Here is a 14,469-nt window from a genome sequence, read left to right as displayed (position 1 = left end):
AGGCACAGAGCCTGAGGCCAAGGAGCAATCAGTGCCTGTAATTAAAGGCCCTCAGCAAAGCAGGGCTGGTCCTTTCTTGCAGCACCTTGCCTCCTGCCCTCAGCCTTTCTATGAGTCAGGAGACAGCAGGCTGTTGGCAAGTATAGATTGGGGATGTTTTTTCCCTTTTAATTGTTTTTTTTCCCCAGGAAGAGGGAAGAGCAAACAATGAGGAAAGAGAAAAGTGAAGCATGAACCCAATGGGAGCATGGCAAGGTGGGGGGGGGGTTCCTGGTGAGCAGAGCTTCTGGAGGAGTGGCATTGCCCTCATCCCTGCCTGGTTTGTGTTTTGTGCTGGGACAAGGAGGAGGAATGTGACAAAAACACCCCCTGAGCTGCACGGTGCCACCCTGCTGGGGAGCTGCCATCCCTGTGCTTCTGCCCTGGTGGGGGAAATGTCCCTTTGTGCAGCCCCAGTGAGCGCTGCACATCTGGCTGACAGCTGCAGGAAGTGCCCCAGCAGTGAGGACAGTGGCCTGGAAACGTGTCCCTCCTGCACAGCTCCCTGTCCCAGCACCAGCAGTGGCAGAGCAGAGTCCTGAGCGCTGGGAGCTCAAACCCTCCTGCACTGAGCAGAGAAAGAAATGGATTCCCAGCAGTGTGTGCCCAGCACTGCCCCACGGCCCTCCCTCTGCAGGAGGAGAGCTGGAAAAGCTCCTGCTCTCTCTGGACACTGCAGCAGCAACTCTGCAAATCCAACTGCCAGCACCCAGAGCTGGGCGTGGGGTCAGGATGCAGCCCTGCAGAGGCAACGCATCGCCTGGGGTCCTACAGCCCCTTCCCCTTGGGCTGCTCTCCCCTCCTGCCTGCACGTTGCCACTGTCATCCTGAATATCACACAGACACGAGGAGCAGAAAGCTGCCTCTCTTCCTGCCAGGTTAAATTGCTCATTAGGAATGTCTATTATTTCCACAAGTCAACTTTCCCCTTCGTGGTATGTGTCCAGGGGTCAGGGCTGGCACCACATGAAAGCAGAGGGTATTCAATAACCTAGAGCCGTGGAAAGGCTTCGGTCCAACTCCAACCATGTTCGGGCTTTTATGGATGCAGCATGCCTTTCCCCATTTGTTTCCTATAAACAGCACATGGTAATATTTAGTAGGTTTCAAACAGAGCTTTTTGCATGTTCTCCCTTGCCTACAGTGAGCTACTTGGTAATAGACAGTTCTGTTTTGCTTAATGCCATTTTTGCTTTTTGTTCTTCCAGAGGGCCTGGGTTGCTTCTGACCCAGCTGCCCCTCTCAGGACCTCTGTGGGGATGAAGTGCACGCATCCTGCTGCTCAGGGATGGAGGAACGATGACCCATGTGAGTGCTGCAGCGCCACGCAGCCCCTTCTGGGTGCAGGGGGAGGCCCAGCAGCAGAGAGGAGGCTGCAGGGTGCTGAGCTCTCTCCTGCCCTGGAGCAGCCCAGGGGACGTGGGGACAGCCAGTGGTTGCCTTAGGGTGTGCTGGGTGCGTTTTTGGGGCTGTGCTGGCTGCAAGCCTGGCTTCTTGCTGCAGGCCAGAGGGCAGCACGTGATGCTGTGATGCTCGCCAGCTCCAGCCAAGGGGAAAAGCCCCTTCTGTGCAGGAGCTGCTGGCAGGGTGCCCGGCTGCACCGTGCCTGGCACCAACGGTTCGGTGCCCCTCAGTGCAAAGCTTTCATCTGCTCCCCATCCTTCCCCCCAGCCTGGCGGCACAAACCCTGAGCTCTGTGCCTGCCTGTGCCCAGTCCCGAAATGCGATGCCATCAGGGCTCAGGGACAACCCCTGCCGTGGTTAAATCCTCTGCCTGGGGGCAGCTGGGGGGCGAGGCAGCGAGCCCGCACCGCCAGACCCCGGAGGACGGCTATAGGGCAGCAGCGCAGGGCACTTCGGCCCCCGGGGCTGCGAGCAGCCGGGTAGGAGCCGGAGCTGGCGAGCTCTCAGCACCCTCTGCCGGCTCTGCTGCCCGGCCCCGGGCCCTCGTGCTTGAGATGGAGCCTCTGGGAGCTCTGAGCTGCGCTGCTCCGCTCCCACTCTGCCGCCCTGAGCCCAATTGGGGCCGTCACTCCCTGCCCTCGCACTGACTGTGAGCGCGGGGCTTTGGGCGCAGGGCTGAGCCGATGCTCCATAGCAGCACCTGCACAACTCCTAGAGCTCGGAGGGCTCAAATCGCTGATCCTGAAGAGATGCCGCGCTCCCAGCACCGCGTGGCTGACTGCAGTGCTGCGCTGAGGGTACAGGAAGGGACCCGCAGCTTCCTGAGACGGCTTTTCTCTGCTCCGTGGAATCACAAATAGCATTTCTTAGCTGTGAGGGCAGCTCCGGGCTGACAGCAGCCTCTGCTGATGCACACGCATAGGTATTCACGGGGCAGAAAAATGCTGCTGCTCAAACAAGCAAACATTGACTGTCTGGTTTCCCAGCGCTGCCCCCAGCAGCAGCCCCAGCCCCAATCCCTCCCAGCAGCAGCTTTCACACAGCAGGCAGACATTCCTGCTGCTGTGCTCCCATCACCGGGCAGGGTGATGCACACCCAGTGCTGAGCTCAAAAAAGCAAAGGCAAACCAGTTGACATCGGGATTCTTTTAATGCAATAGCTTTGAAAATGCAGCCTTAAAATGATATCTAATGGTCAACAATGTGAAACATCGGAGCTTTCCTACCTGTGCACCCCAAACCTGGCACCCAAACCCTTTGGCTGAAGGACTCCCTTGGGCAAAAAGGGACGAGGTGAGCTGTCCTGAGGCACCTGGAGAACCTCAGCAACTGGCAGCACAAACTGTGCCCTTCTCTCTCACACCTTACACTCAGGCACAAACCTACAAAGGTCCCCAGCCTGCCAGCTCCCCTCTTGTGGCAGTTAGAGCTTAGAGCCTCAGGCTCCTGGTTCTCTGTGGGTTTGTGTGCCTTCATGCTACGTAAAGTGATTTGAGAATTGAATGTCTGACTGTTTTCTGCCTGAACAGGATGGTGGAGGAAGCTCATTTTCCATCATCCTGCTTTGTGTGATATAATGCTACTTTATGCTTCCGCTCTGCAGAGCAGCAGGTGTCACAGGCTGCCATGGCTTGCTAACGTGGGAAATCCTGCTGTAGCCTAAACATCTGTGTAAGAACATCCCCCCCTCCTCCTCCACTTTGTCAGTGTTTATCTGCTGTAACAGGAGAGCAGGCAATATTGCTGATACGAATTTAATACCTTCCAGTTGTCAGATTGAGTTTCTGGTTCTGTGGACTGGGCTGTGCGTGCTGCAGAACACAATGCAGCTCCAGCTGCTAGTTCCTTTCTCCCATCTAAAATGCTCAGTGGTTTTCCTATGCAATTTAGTGGCTCTGCCCTTTAGGAGGGGAATGGTGAGACTTCACACAGCGTCCTGTTGGAGGAAGGTGTTGCTGGGTTTCTGCTTTCACCAATGCTGCTGTGAAGAGAAACAGCAGAAAGAACCAGGTGGGTCTCCTGAATCTGAGTGCTGTGTGCTGCTGCTGCTCTCTGAGGAAAGGAGCTTCCCCAGGAGGGTGTCAGGCATCACCCTTGGTGTCAAGCCTGCATTTTGCTGGTACCAACTACAGAAATGCTGTGCACTTATCTCCAAGTGAATTTTAACCCTTTTTAAGGACAGCAGTTAACAGTAAGTCAGTGGGTTCTTATGCCTTAGCCTCCAATTCTAGTTATAAAACCTGGATTCAGGTTCGGACAGACTGGAGCTCTTTTAGAATCTGAGCAGTAGTTCTTTCACAACCAAACGTCACAGTTAGAAACTAAGTGTAGAAAGAGTTCCCAGGGGAACATGAAAACGACATCACCTTATGAAAAAGCTTCAGAATGAACCTGTGAAACAAACAGCAACTAGATAATTGCCCTCTACAGAAAAATGGAAGTAACAGTAGAAGAATAGAGTAACATCTTAAACAGTCAGTGAGTCAGTCTGAACGTACAGGATCCCTACAGATCTGTGAGGAAAGCTAAGGGCCAACACCAGCTGGTCCCCTCCAGCCTCAAAGGAGGCTGGGTTGTGATTCACTCTTCACCAGCTGGAAGATTGTCCTCAATCCGCCTGATGAACTTCATTCTTATTTCTGTGACGCTGTCCCCTTTCAGTGTGTCCTGGACAAACTTGACATCCACGGCCATCTGAACCTGGTGATGGAAGAGAAAAGCAGAGCTCTTATCTCCTTTATAGAAGCAGCTTCCTGCCTGACCCTGAAGCTTAAGGACTCTGAGGGTATGATGTGCAGTGCAGAGCTCTGGGGAGGGACGTATCAGTTTTCAAGATCACAGCTTTCTACATCTTGGCTTTCAGTGGACAGTGGGCACCTTGCCTAGACAAACAAAACACCTATGGGGTAACCAAGAGTCTCTTCAGAGATCAGAGTCCAATTAAGCCAATTAACCCCACCACTCAGTGCTACAGATCCCTGGATTATTCATATCCTGCTGGAAGAGAGACGTTGGCTCACCATTTCCAGGGCACCTCGCAGCACTCCACACAACAGGTTGGAATAGATGAGAGTGGAGTGGTTGTCGGGGAGCTCCACAAAGTCCACCAAGGGGTTGTTTTCTAAGATCAGAGAGAACTCGTCACCTCCAGGACTCCAGTTGGTGATGCTCGGAGTGATGCCCAGGTACATTTTAAATGCTATCTGTTATGTCAAACAGAACACAAATGAGAATGTTGGTTACACCCTGCTGTTGGCAACCTCCTGAATACATTTCAGCATATATTTTCCACCATTCTTTCTCTCGTTATACCACAATCCCATCTGCAATCCTATGAAAGAGCACATGGTAAAACCCTGCCCACACGCTGCCTGTGCCGCTGACATAAATGCAAGCAGCAGCAACAACCCAACAAAGCTGAGCTCTGCCAGTTACCTTTGCAATAACATCTGCAGTTTCACGGAAATCGTGGCATCTCCCAACATTGGATCGGGCCAGAAAATCTTCTATCAGCCGAACTCCTATGTTGTAACCCCTGAGAGAGCACACAAGAGGAACAGGCTATGGATTAAAGAGCACAGCTGCAGAAAAACAACGAGCGTCTACAAAAGTGGAGAAAGAAACACATGCATCTGGGGAGTAGCAGTACTGTGTAAAACTCAGTCTGCCTTGTTTCTGCAGCAAGCTTGAGCTCCTACAGCTCTGCTGCAGCAGATCCACTCACATTTTGTCAAGCTGCTTGTTGACATCTTCATCATTCTCGTAGTCCTTGCACAGCTGGGTGACCAGAGCGCCGTACGTCAGCGTGAAGAGCTCTGAGTTCTAGGCAGAGGTAAAAAGCAGTTAGCACGAGCCAACATGGAAACTGACAGCACTGCTGCATCTACATCCAGCGCTGCTTCGAGTGGCCTGGAGAAGGGGAACAGAAAGCTGCCATCTCAGAGGTATTTGCTGTGCAGTAGGAGATCCCAGCTCTTATTTTGGCAAGGCAACTTCAGTCTCCTCGGACAGAGAAATGCTCTTTCTGCTTAGAACAAGAGAGCACTTGAGCACTTTTGCTCTCTCCCTCTCTCCACACAGCAGCACTGCTATCAGCAGGCCACACAGCTGACCTGCAGAGGCAAACCAGGAAGCTGTTCACACTCCACAGTCATTTTTAGCATGTCTTGTGAGCCACTACTGAGCATCGCTCTGCCTTAACGAGGACACCCCCAGGTAGCTGGAATGACACCTCCAGGTCATCTCACACGTGGTTCTGACCAGCTCCAGGCAATAACATGCAGTTGCCAAGGATCTGAATTTATTTCAGTCAATGATCTGGAGGTGAAGGGGCCTGCAGCTCAGATTGTGCCTCTTCTCTGCTTCAGAAACGCACTGCAAATTGGCAACATTGAGCAGACCTAATTTTTGGTCTTTCCAACAGGACAAAACGTTCTTGTCCATTCACAGATCTACTACATTCTGCTGCCAAGAAGCAGCGATGCTTATCTCAACCCTGGAAAGTTACAGAAGCACATAAATTATATGCTGAAATCAGCTCCTCAGACCCAGAAGAGGAAGAGCAGGGAGTGTTCCAGGTCAGGTCAGCAGACGCACTGTGCACTGCTGCTGGCTGTGCTGGACTAGGAGCTGCATTGCTTGCATTCTGCACAGATCTGCAGAGGACACAACAGGATCGTGTCTCCTTTCACAGCCATCACTACAGCTCCAGTGATTCACAGCACGTTTCCTTGGGAGCCATGAAGCAGATCAGTGATTACACGGCTGCAAAACAAAGGCTACAACAGGCTTCAGCTTTCCACAGAATCCAAAGCAAGCGTTCAGGAGCAAATAAGCTCATAATTCAACTTTCATTTCTGCTTTTGGTTTTAGCAATCAGAAACGTTAGAGAAAGTCTAATCTCAGATTAAAAGCCTATCACCTACCATGAGATGCATAGATGCAGAAGGTGAAATGAATGGCAAATACCAATACTACAGAATGAAAGCAGCAGGCAGGCAGAAAGGAAGGGAAAAGAGACAACATCAGAGTTAAGTGACAACACTGATCGCACGTCATTCCAAACAAGTTCACACCAAGCCGAGACACACAGGAGGAGCGGTGACTCCCAGACTGCAACAAACACTCAACAAACAGAAACCAGGTTTGTTAGAAGAGACAGGGAATTCCATCTTGTAATTGCAACTCGTGAGGCCAACAGCAGCCAGCCAAGTGACTCCAAGAGTCCGAAAGGAGCCAGGCAGCTCCTGCTAATTTTGCTTCGTTTCAGAGCTGAAGAATTGACACAGACTTTGTGCTGCTTTGCCTTGCTTACAGCTCAGCCTTCGTCCTGGGAAGATAAAGCTTACTTAAGTGCTCAGCACTCAAGAATGACAAAGCGGAAGTCTCCTTGAGCTCTGCCGGCAGGGAAATTTGACAAACATGCAGAGAGGGGTCAACCATTTATAAGGATTTAAGCGATTTTAGTAAGGAGGGGCTGGAAGCTGGAGGGTGGGCGGGAGGTCCCGGCTGTTTGCGTGTAAAACGAAGCTTCCCCCACTGCTACCGGCCCCACAGCGCCCGGCGGGCACCTAAAACATTTCTAACGGCCTCCTCATTTCCGGGCAATCGAACGGAATCCGAGCGCCTCAGAGCGTTCCCGTTAGCTGTGCTTTTAGCAGCGCGATGCACTGAGGAGCCCCGCGCCAAAGCGGCTGCGGCCCGCGCCGGGCCCGGCCCCTCCGGCACCCCCCGCCCCGGCCCGAAGCCGGAGCCCTTCGGGACGCTCCCGCCGGCGGCGCAGGGACCCGCGGGCCCCGCCAGGCCCCGCCGTTACCATTTTCTTGCTCTCGGTGCCGCGGCCGGCCTGGCGCGACATCCTGCCCGGCCCGCTGCCTCGCCCGGCCCGCCCTCCGGCACCGCGTCGCAAAGCATCACGGGATTCGTAGTCCGCGTCGTTTCGCCGCCCGCGTTGCGCGCCGCGCTCAGAACTACGCGCCCCGCAATGCAACGCGCTCGCTGAGTGCGCATGCGTCAGGTGGGGGGGGTGGGAGGGTCATCCTTCCCAGCATGCTCTGCATCACGTGACTACGAGGCGCCTACAAATCCCGTCGTGCGGCGCTGGTCAGCTGACTCTGCGCCCGGCAGGCGCTGGGGCGGGTGGGCGGTGGAGGGGAGCGCGCCGCTAGGGGGCGCGGCCGGGACTGCGAGGAGCTAGGCCGGCCCCCGGTGGATGCTCGGCTGCGTGCAGGGCCCGTGGGCACCCAGCTGCCGGTAAGGAGCTCCCTGCGGCAGCAGTGATGTGCAATTAGGGTTGTTTTCATTATTTTTTTCCGAATGAATAATTTTTATATCGGAAGGGAAATCCTTCGTGGAAAGGCCTCATCGTTACAGGAGGTGAAGCTCTTGGCAGAGGTGGGCTGTGCTTTCTGCACTGAGCTGCTTATGCTTCACCTGCTGGAGCTGCTGTGAGTGATGAGCAGTGCTGGGGGCTCTGTGCCCCCCACTCGATTGCAGCCCCTCCAAGGACAACAAATCTGGAGGCGGTGCTGAGATTCTGCCTCTTCTCCTGGAGCCTTCAGCTTTTTTTTTCCCTTCTGTTTTTAACCCAGATGATGAAGTTCTGGGCTGTGCTGCCCCAGCCTGTTGTTATTCCTTGCATGAGTGCTTGCAGCTGGGCAGCAAGGAGCAGTAACACCAGAGGGACCCTGCAGGATGTGCCACCCCAGGGGCTGTTCTAAAAGCACTTCTCCTCCTCCTTGGAATCGCAGTGCAGCCATGTCACCTGTACTGTGTGAGCAGCGGGCGCTGGGTGCTGCCAAGTGCCAGCCATCAGCTCGTGGTTTGTTTTGAGGGACTGACAGCGTGAGAAAACCGCAAAGCAAACATCACTGGTGCAGTTGCCCATGGCTGCACGTGCTACTGGGTGTCACCAAGGCAGCCCTGTCCTGTTGCAGGGGAGCAATGGGGTTTTGCTAGAGCCGGGGGCTGCTCCGCCACTGTTTGCTTGGCCAACAGATGGCAATAGTAGATGTGGGGCAGAGGCCTCCTGGTGTTTCTACTTTGGCTTTTAGCCCTAAAGGGCCACTGCTTGTCCTGCTGGCAACATACCTTAGGTGCAAGAAGTCAGGCAGGTGGTGCCCTGAGCGTGGGGCTGTGCCAGCGCAGCCCGGCTGCTGCCTCTGCTGGAGCCCAGGGCAGTCCTGCAGCAGGGCTCTCCCTGGAGCCGGGTTGGCTGCACAGGGTGGCTCTGCCTGTTCCTGCTGCGGAGCAGCCCTGGCCAGGGGCTGTGTGCAGTGGGCTGGAAGCCAGAACGCAGCCGTGCCCTGCCAGCTGGCAGAAATGGGTGGCAGCAACAGGGCACAGGAAGGGAGAATCCATACGGAGGGTCTGTTCGGGTTGGCTCACTCGCGGCCTCCCCTCGCTGTCGCGCACACGTGGCTCTTCCCACACCGCCATTCTCTTCCCGTTTCCCGTGGCCTGGGACATCTCTGGGGCTCCGCTCTGGCTCAGGGCCGGGCTGCAGAGCGCTCCGCCCCGCCGGCAGCACGCAGCGGATGCCGGGATGGGGCTGATCCCGTCGGTCTGAGCCGAGCCATGCCGTGCCGAGCCGCCGTCCCGTGCGTCCCAACCCCGAGGGCTCCAGTCCCAGCGCATCGCAGCGCGCTGTCAGCGTGGCTCGGAACTGTGGCGGTGCTGCTGTGCACGGTGCTGAGCCCTGGATGGGTTGAAGCGCAGCCCTTTCCTTTCCGAGACCCAACGCTGCCCTGGCACCGCCGCCTGGAGGACCTGCTGGACCGGCTGACCCCCGCCGAGATGGTGCTGCAGGTGAGGGCACGTTGAGGGGAGGGGGCACAGCCCTCAACTCCTGCTCAGCGCCTGTGGCCCGCAGATGGCGAGGGGGGGAGCCCTGCAGAACGGCCCCGCACCCCCCATCCCACGCCTGGGCATCGCGCCCTACAACTGGAACACCGAGTGCCTGCGGGGCGATGCGGAGGCACCCGGCTGGGCCACGGCTTTTCCCCAGGCGCTGGGGTTGGCTGCTGCCTTCAGGTATGAGGGCTGGTGGTGCCCATTGTGGAGTGGAGCCCGCACACACCGGCATGCCCTGACACCCCCTTGCTGTCCCCGCAGCCCTGAGCTCGTGTACCGAGTGGCCAACGCCACGGCCACCGAAGTGCGTGCCAAGCACAACTCCTTCATCGCTGCCGGCCGCTACGATGACCACACGGGGCTCAGCTGCTTCAGTCCTGTGCTCAACATCATGAGGCACCCGCTGTGGGGCAGGAATCAGGTGCCAGCACGGAGATGGGGTCAGGGCGGGATCCAGCCCCACAGGACCGTGCTGCAGCATCCTGAGGATGGCAGCAGCTCTGGATGAGGGCCGTGGGGGTGGGAGGTCTGCAGAAGCGCTGTGACCCTGCATCCCTCTGCTGCACCTCCAGGAGACGTACGGGGAGGATCCGTACCTGACTGCAGAGCTGGCCACGAGCTTTGTGCAGGGCCTGCAGGGTCAGCACCCCCGCTACATCAAGGCCAGTGCTGGCTGCAAGCACTTCAGCGTGCACGGTGGCCCTGAGAACATCCCCGTGTCCAGGCTCAGCTTTGATGCCCAGGTGAGCGCGGCGGGGGCACGGGGCAGTGGGTGCCCCCCGAGTGCTGATGTTTCTGCCACCGTGTGCACAGGTGCTGGAACGGGACTGGCGCACCACCTTCCTGCCCCAGTTCCAGGCATGTGTGCGTGCCGGGTCCTACAGCTTCATGTGCAGCTACAATAGGTAACTGAGCACGAGGGGCTCAAGGGGGTCGCGTGGCACTGCCCCTCTCCCCAGCTGCACTGTCCCTGCTCCAACAGGATCAATGGCGTCCCTGCCTGCGCCAACAAGAAGCTGCTGACGGACATCCTGAGGGGCGAGTGGGGCTTCGAGGGCTACGTGGTGAGCGACGAGGGGGCTGTGGAGCTCATCCTGCTGGGGCACCGCTACACACAGACCTACCTGGAGACGGCCATTGGTGAGTGGATGGGATGGGAGTGAAATGGGTGCCGCACGGCCACGGCGAGCGGTTCTTTGTCTCCAATGTTGCAGCGTCGGTGAACGCCGGCCTCAACCTGGAGCTGTCCTACGGCGTGAGGAACAACGTCTTCATGCACATCCCCAAGGCCTTGGCCATGGGCAACATCACGCTGGAGGTCGGTGATGAGGAGCCCTGTGCCCTGATTGCCCCGTGCCCGAAGCGTGATTGAGATTTTGATGCTGGGGTTTTGGCAGACGCTGCGTGACCGCGTCCGGCCCCTGTTCTACACACGGCTGCGGCTGGGGGAGTTCGACCCCCCGGCCATGAACCCCTACAACGCCCTGGAGCTGAGCGTGGTGCAGAGCCCTGAGCACCGCAACCTCTCACTGGAGGCAGCCATCAAGAGCTTCGTGCTGCTGAAGAACCAGCGGGACACGCTGCCGCTCCGCGAGCTGCATGGCAAGCGCCTGGCGGTGAGACCTGGGCTGCTGCTCACCGGTGCATCTCTTTGTTGGCACGGAGCTGTGGGTGCCTGTCTTCACCCCTCTCCCCTCTGCAGGTAGTGGGTCCCTTTGCAGACAACCCCCGTGTGCTGTTTGGGGACTACGCACCGGTGCCGGAGCCACAGTACATCTACACACCACGGTGAGCCCCCGTCTGTCCTCGGCCCTGGGAGCGCCTCAGGTGCTCTCTGCCCCTCTCAGCCCTTCCCTGGGGTGATGGGAGCTGCCCCCACGGTGCGCTGACCCAGTCGTGCCCCACGCAGGAGGGGGCTGCAAACACTGTCAACCAACATCAGCTTTGCTGCGGGCTGCCGGGAGCCGCAGTGCCGGGATTACTCAAGGGATGAGGTGGAGGATGCGGTGCAGGGAGCTGATGTGGTGCTGGTGTGCCTGGGGACGGGTAGGTTGCAGCACTGGGTATGGATGCTGTCGTGTGGGGAATGTGGGGACGGGGTGCAGCGCGGTGTCCCTCGGCTTCCTGCACACAGGGGTAGATGTGGAGATGGAGGCGAGGGACCGCGAGCACCTGTCCCTGCCTGGACACCAGCTGCAGCTGCTGCAGGATGCTGTGCGTGCAGGTAGGGCGCTGCACGTGGTCCGTGGGTAGGGGACACGGCACACGTCCCCCTCCAAGCCCCAAAGCAGCACCTGCAGTGTGCTCATGGTGAAACCCCTCTCCTGAAGCTGCTGGGCACCCCGTCATCCTGCTGCTGTTCAATGCGGGGCCTCTGGATGTGAGCTGGGCACAGGAGCATGACGGCGTGGGGGCCATCTTGGCCTGCTTCTTTCCTGCCCAGGCCACTGGCCTGGCCATTGCCAGCATCCTGCTGGGCGAGCAGGGGGCCAGCCCTGCAGGCAGGCTGCCAGCCACATGGCCTGCAGGCATGCACCAGGTGAGGGCAGGATGCAGCTTCTCAGTGGCCGCAGGCAGTCGCCAGGGACTGTGCTCACACCTGATGGCCCTGCTGTGCCCATAGGTGCCCCCAATGGAGAACTACACCATGGAGGGTCGGACGTACCGCTACTACGGACAGGAGGCTCCCCTCTACCCCTTTGGATACGGGCTGTCCTACACCACCTTCCACTACCGGGACCTGGTGCTGAGCCCCCCGGTGCTGCCCATCTGCGCCAACCTCTCCGTGTCGGTGGTGCTGGAGAACACGGGGCCACGTGACAGTGAGGAGGTGAGCGTGGCTGCTCCATGCATCCGTGGCCATTTGGGGGGCTCGGGTGAGGCTGGGGTCCCTCCTGCTGATCCCCTCCTTGCAGGTGGTGCAGCTGTACCTGCGCTGGGAGCAGCCGTCTGTGCCGGTGCCGCGCTGGCAGCTGGTGGCTTTCCGCCGCGTGGCCGTTCCTGCTGGTGGTGCCACCAAGCTGTCCTTCGTGGTGTTGGCTGCCCAGCGTGCCGTCTGGACCCAGCAGTGGCACCTGGAGCCCGGAGCCTTCACGCTCTTTGCTGGTGGGCAGCAGCCAGAGCAGCAGATGCGGGCACCCTCGGAAGTGTTGAGCGCAAAGTTCAGTGTCGCTGGGGCTGCCCGGGCACTGCACAGCTGTTAGAGGTGGGGATGGGTGTGAGGATGAGTCCTGGGGTGCGGGGAGCTGGAGGAAGGATGATGTGCAGTGGCTGTGCAGGACAGGGGGAGCACGGTGCTCTGCCTTGCAATAAACTGCCCTCTGCTCTCCAGAAGGCTGTGTCCAGCCAGCATGCTGTGTGTGTGTCCTATGGGTGCTTGTAGCCACACGGTAGTGCCACCCCAGCACACACTTCACCCCAGCTCAGAGCACCCAGAGCTATTCTAGGGTCAGATCCAGCACTCTGATCAATTTTGTGCTGCATTTTTGCCCCCCAGCCCTCTCTCCTTGTCACCCCATGGCTGTGCAACCACTCTCCTTCCTGGGGACGGATCCAGTCCTGCTCTGCTCGGGGCTGGGGGGAGGTGCTCCCCCCTCGGTGCAGGGAATGTGCTGGAGCTGGCCCAGGCGGCTGGGCAGCTATAAATAGGGCTGGGGCACACGTGGGTCTGACGGCTGCAGGGCATGGGATGGGTGTGGGGCTGCAGCCACGTTGGGGGGGGGGGGGGGGGGGGATCTTCTGGGGATGGCATTGTGGGGAAATGATCCCCCCCTGAGCCATGGGGCAGGAGGATGAGGTGGGGCATGCAGGGACCGTGTGAGGCAGCCCAGGCCCAGCATCATGACATCAGGGCACTAATTACAGATGCTGCCTGGGATAATTACAGAGCTGAGGCAGGGCAGGGCTCAGCCTGATGCAGGCCCATTTATCACCGGTCCCCACCAGGCATCGTTTTGCAGCAGCCCCATAGCAAGGAGCTCAGGGCACAGACCCTCATCCGCAGGATCTCGTAGCGATCAGGGTCAGCATTTTGGGGTTCAGCTCAGCCTTGGTATGCAGAGCTATGGGATGAGAGCAGCCTGGGGAGGGGACAAAGTCCTGGGGCTGGAGGAGGAGGTGTGAGGCAGAGGGGTCAGGATGGGGTGTCCTGCAGCACTTTGCTCCATGATGTCAGCCCCGCCAGCAGGGCTGTGTTTGCCGCTCTCCCATCCCTGTTTGCACCCATCCTGCCACAGTCACGGGGCAGTGCTGCTGCTGTAATTATCCTTCGATTTTGGGGGTGCTCAGCACCCTGCAGGCAGTAGGGCTGAGAGGTTGGGCTGAGGCGCTGGAACGAACTGCGGGGCTGAGGCTGGGTTGAGGGGGGACCTGTGGCAGCCCAATCGCATGGAGCAGGGCTGGGGGTCGAACCTTGGGCCGGGGGTGTGGGCAGCACAGAGGGCTTTGGGGAGTGCAGCCAAGCGGTGCAGCTCAGTGCTTGTGATGAGCTCATTGATTTTTCCGTGAGCTCGGCAGCAGTTCCCAGCATCCATGGGAACGGGGAGGGGGGGTTGGAGCCAGCACCCCCAGCAGCAGTGCTGTGCCTGCAGCAGAGCAATCGATGGCAGTGCTGCTGCTTGTAAGAGGCACTGAGTGGGGCTGGCACAGCTCTGCAGTGCTGCTGCCCTTGGCCCCTGCCCCACATTGCCTTGAGGGAGCGTGGACCCGCAGCACTGCGGTGCTCTGGGTGATTGCAGGCTGTTCCTCAGTGCCACCCTGAGACTCGATGGGGCTGTGCCCCATCCCATCCCCTCGGGGCTGTGTGGCTGCTAGGAATGTGGGGAAAATCCCAGCTCTGAGCCAGGCCAGGAGCCCATGGGGTGCAGTCAGCGATGCCGAGAGAGGGGCACCCAGTTTTGATGTGGGTGGTCACACCTATGGCAGCACGGAGCAGGTCCCTGTTGGTGCCCTGTGCCCCCATCCCTGCTGGTTCCAGCCCAAGGGTGTGCCAAGCTGCGTGTCCCCATCTGATCTATGTACAGAGGTGACTCCCAGACCCGGCCAGCCCCCCTCACCCCTCTGTCAGCTCTGGGCCTGCCTGCTCCCATCCCTGAGTCAGAAGAACAGAGAGCAGGGGTTTGGGGAACCTGTTTGGCAGGAGGAGGGATGGCAGGGGATCTCCTGGCCTCGCGGTGA

At 58.5% G+C, this 14,469-nt stretch overlaps 2 protein-coding genes across 3 annotated transcripts; one reads left to right on the top strand and one right to left on the bottom strand.

Annotated features, from left to right (window-relative positions):
- Window positions 1-2,574: 2,574 nt before the first annotated feature.
- On the bottom strand, window positions 2,575-7,372 carry TRAPPC3 (trafficking protein particle complex subunit 3). The gene is made up of 5 exons (XM_048969105.1): window positions 7,259-7,372; window positions 5,168-5,265; window positions 4,879-4,978; window positions 4,464-4,646; window positions 2,575-4,143 (listed from the first exon to the last, which is right to left on the bottom strand). Exons 1-5 carry the CDS (start codon window positions 7,298-7,300, stop codon window positions 4,024-4,026), a joined length of 543 nt encoding a protein of 180 aa, XP_048825062.1. The 5' UTR covers window positions 7,301-7,372; the 3' UTR covers window positions 2,575-4,023.
- Window positions 7,373-7,578: 206 nt separating this feature from the next.
- Window positions 7,579-12,647, top strand: LOC125703962 (uncharacterized). 2 transcript variants are annotated; one of them, XM_048969153.1, is made up of 16 exons: window positions 7,579-7,695; window positions 7,782-7,889; window positions 8,034-9,249; window positions 9,314-9,474; window positions 9,556-9,715; window positions 9,867-10,037; window positions 10,108-10,199; window positions 10,277-10,434; window positions 10,509-10,612; window positions 10,692-10,910; window positions 10,997-11,082; window positions 11,204-11,340; window positions 11,429-11,518; window positions 11,625-11,833; window positions 11,918-12,124; window positions 12,210-12,647. In XM_048969153.1, the coding sequence occupies exons 3-16, from the start codon at window positions 8,440-8,442 to the stop codon at window positions 12,495-12,497; spliced, it is 2,892 nt and encodes a 963-aa protein (XP_048825110.1). In that variant the 5' UTR covers window positions 7,579-7,695; window positions 7,782-7,889; window positions 8,034-8,439; the 3' UTR covers window positions 12,498-12,647. The 2 variants fall into 2 exon arrangements, with proteins under 2 accessions (XP_048825110.1, XP_048825111.1); XM_048969154.1 differs by having other exon boundaries at window positions 7,617-9,249.
- The last annotated feature ends 1,822 nt before the right edge of the window (window positions 12,648-14,469 follow it).

The sequence above is a fragment of the Lagopus muta genome, chromosome 23, assembly GCF_023343835.1.
Source record: "Lagopus muta isolate bLagMut1 chromosome 23, bLagMut1 primary, whole genome shotgun sequence".
NCBI lineage: Eukaryota > Metazoa > Chordata > Aves > Galliformes > Phasianidae > Lagopus > Lagopus muta.
This window is presented reverse-complemented; position numbering and strand designations above follow the sequence as displayed.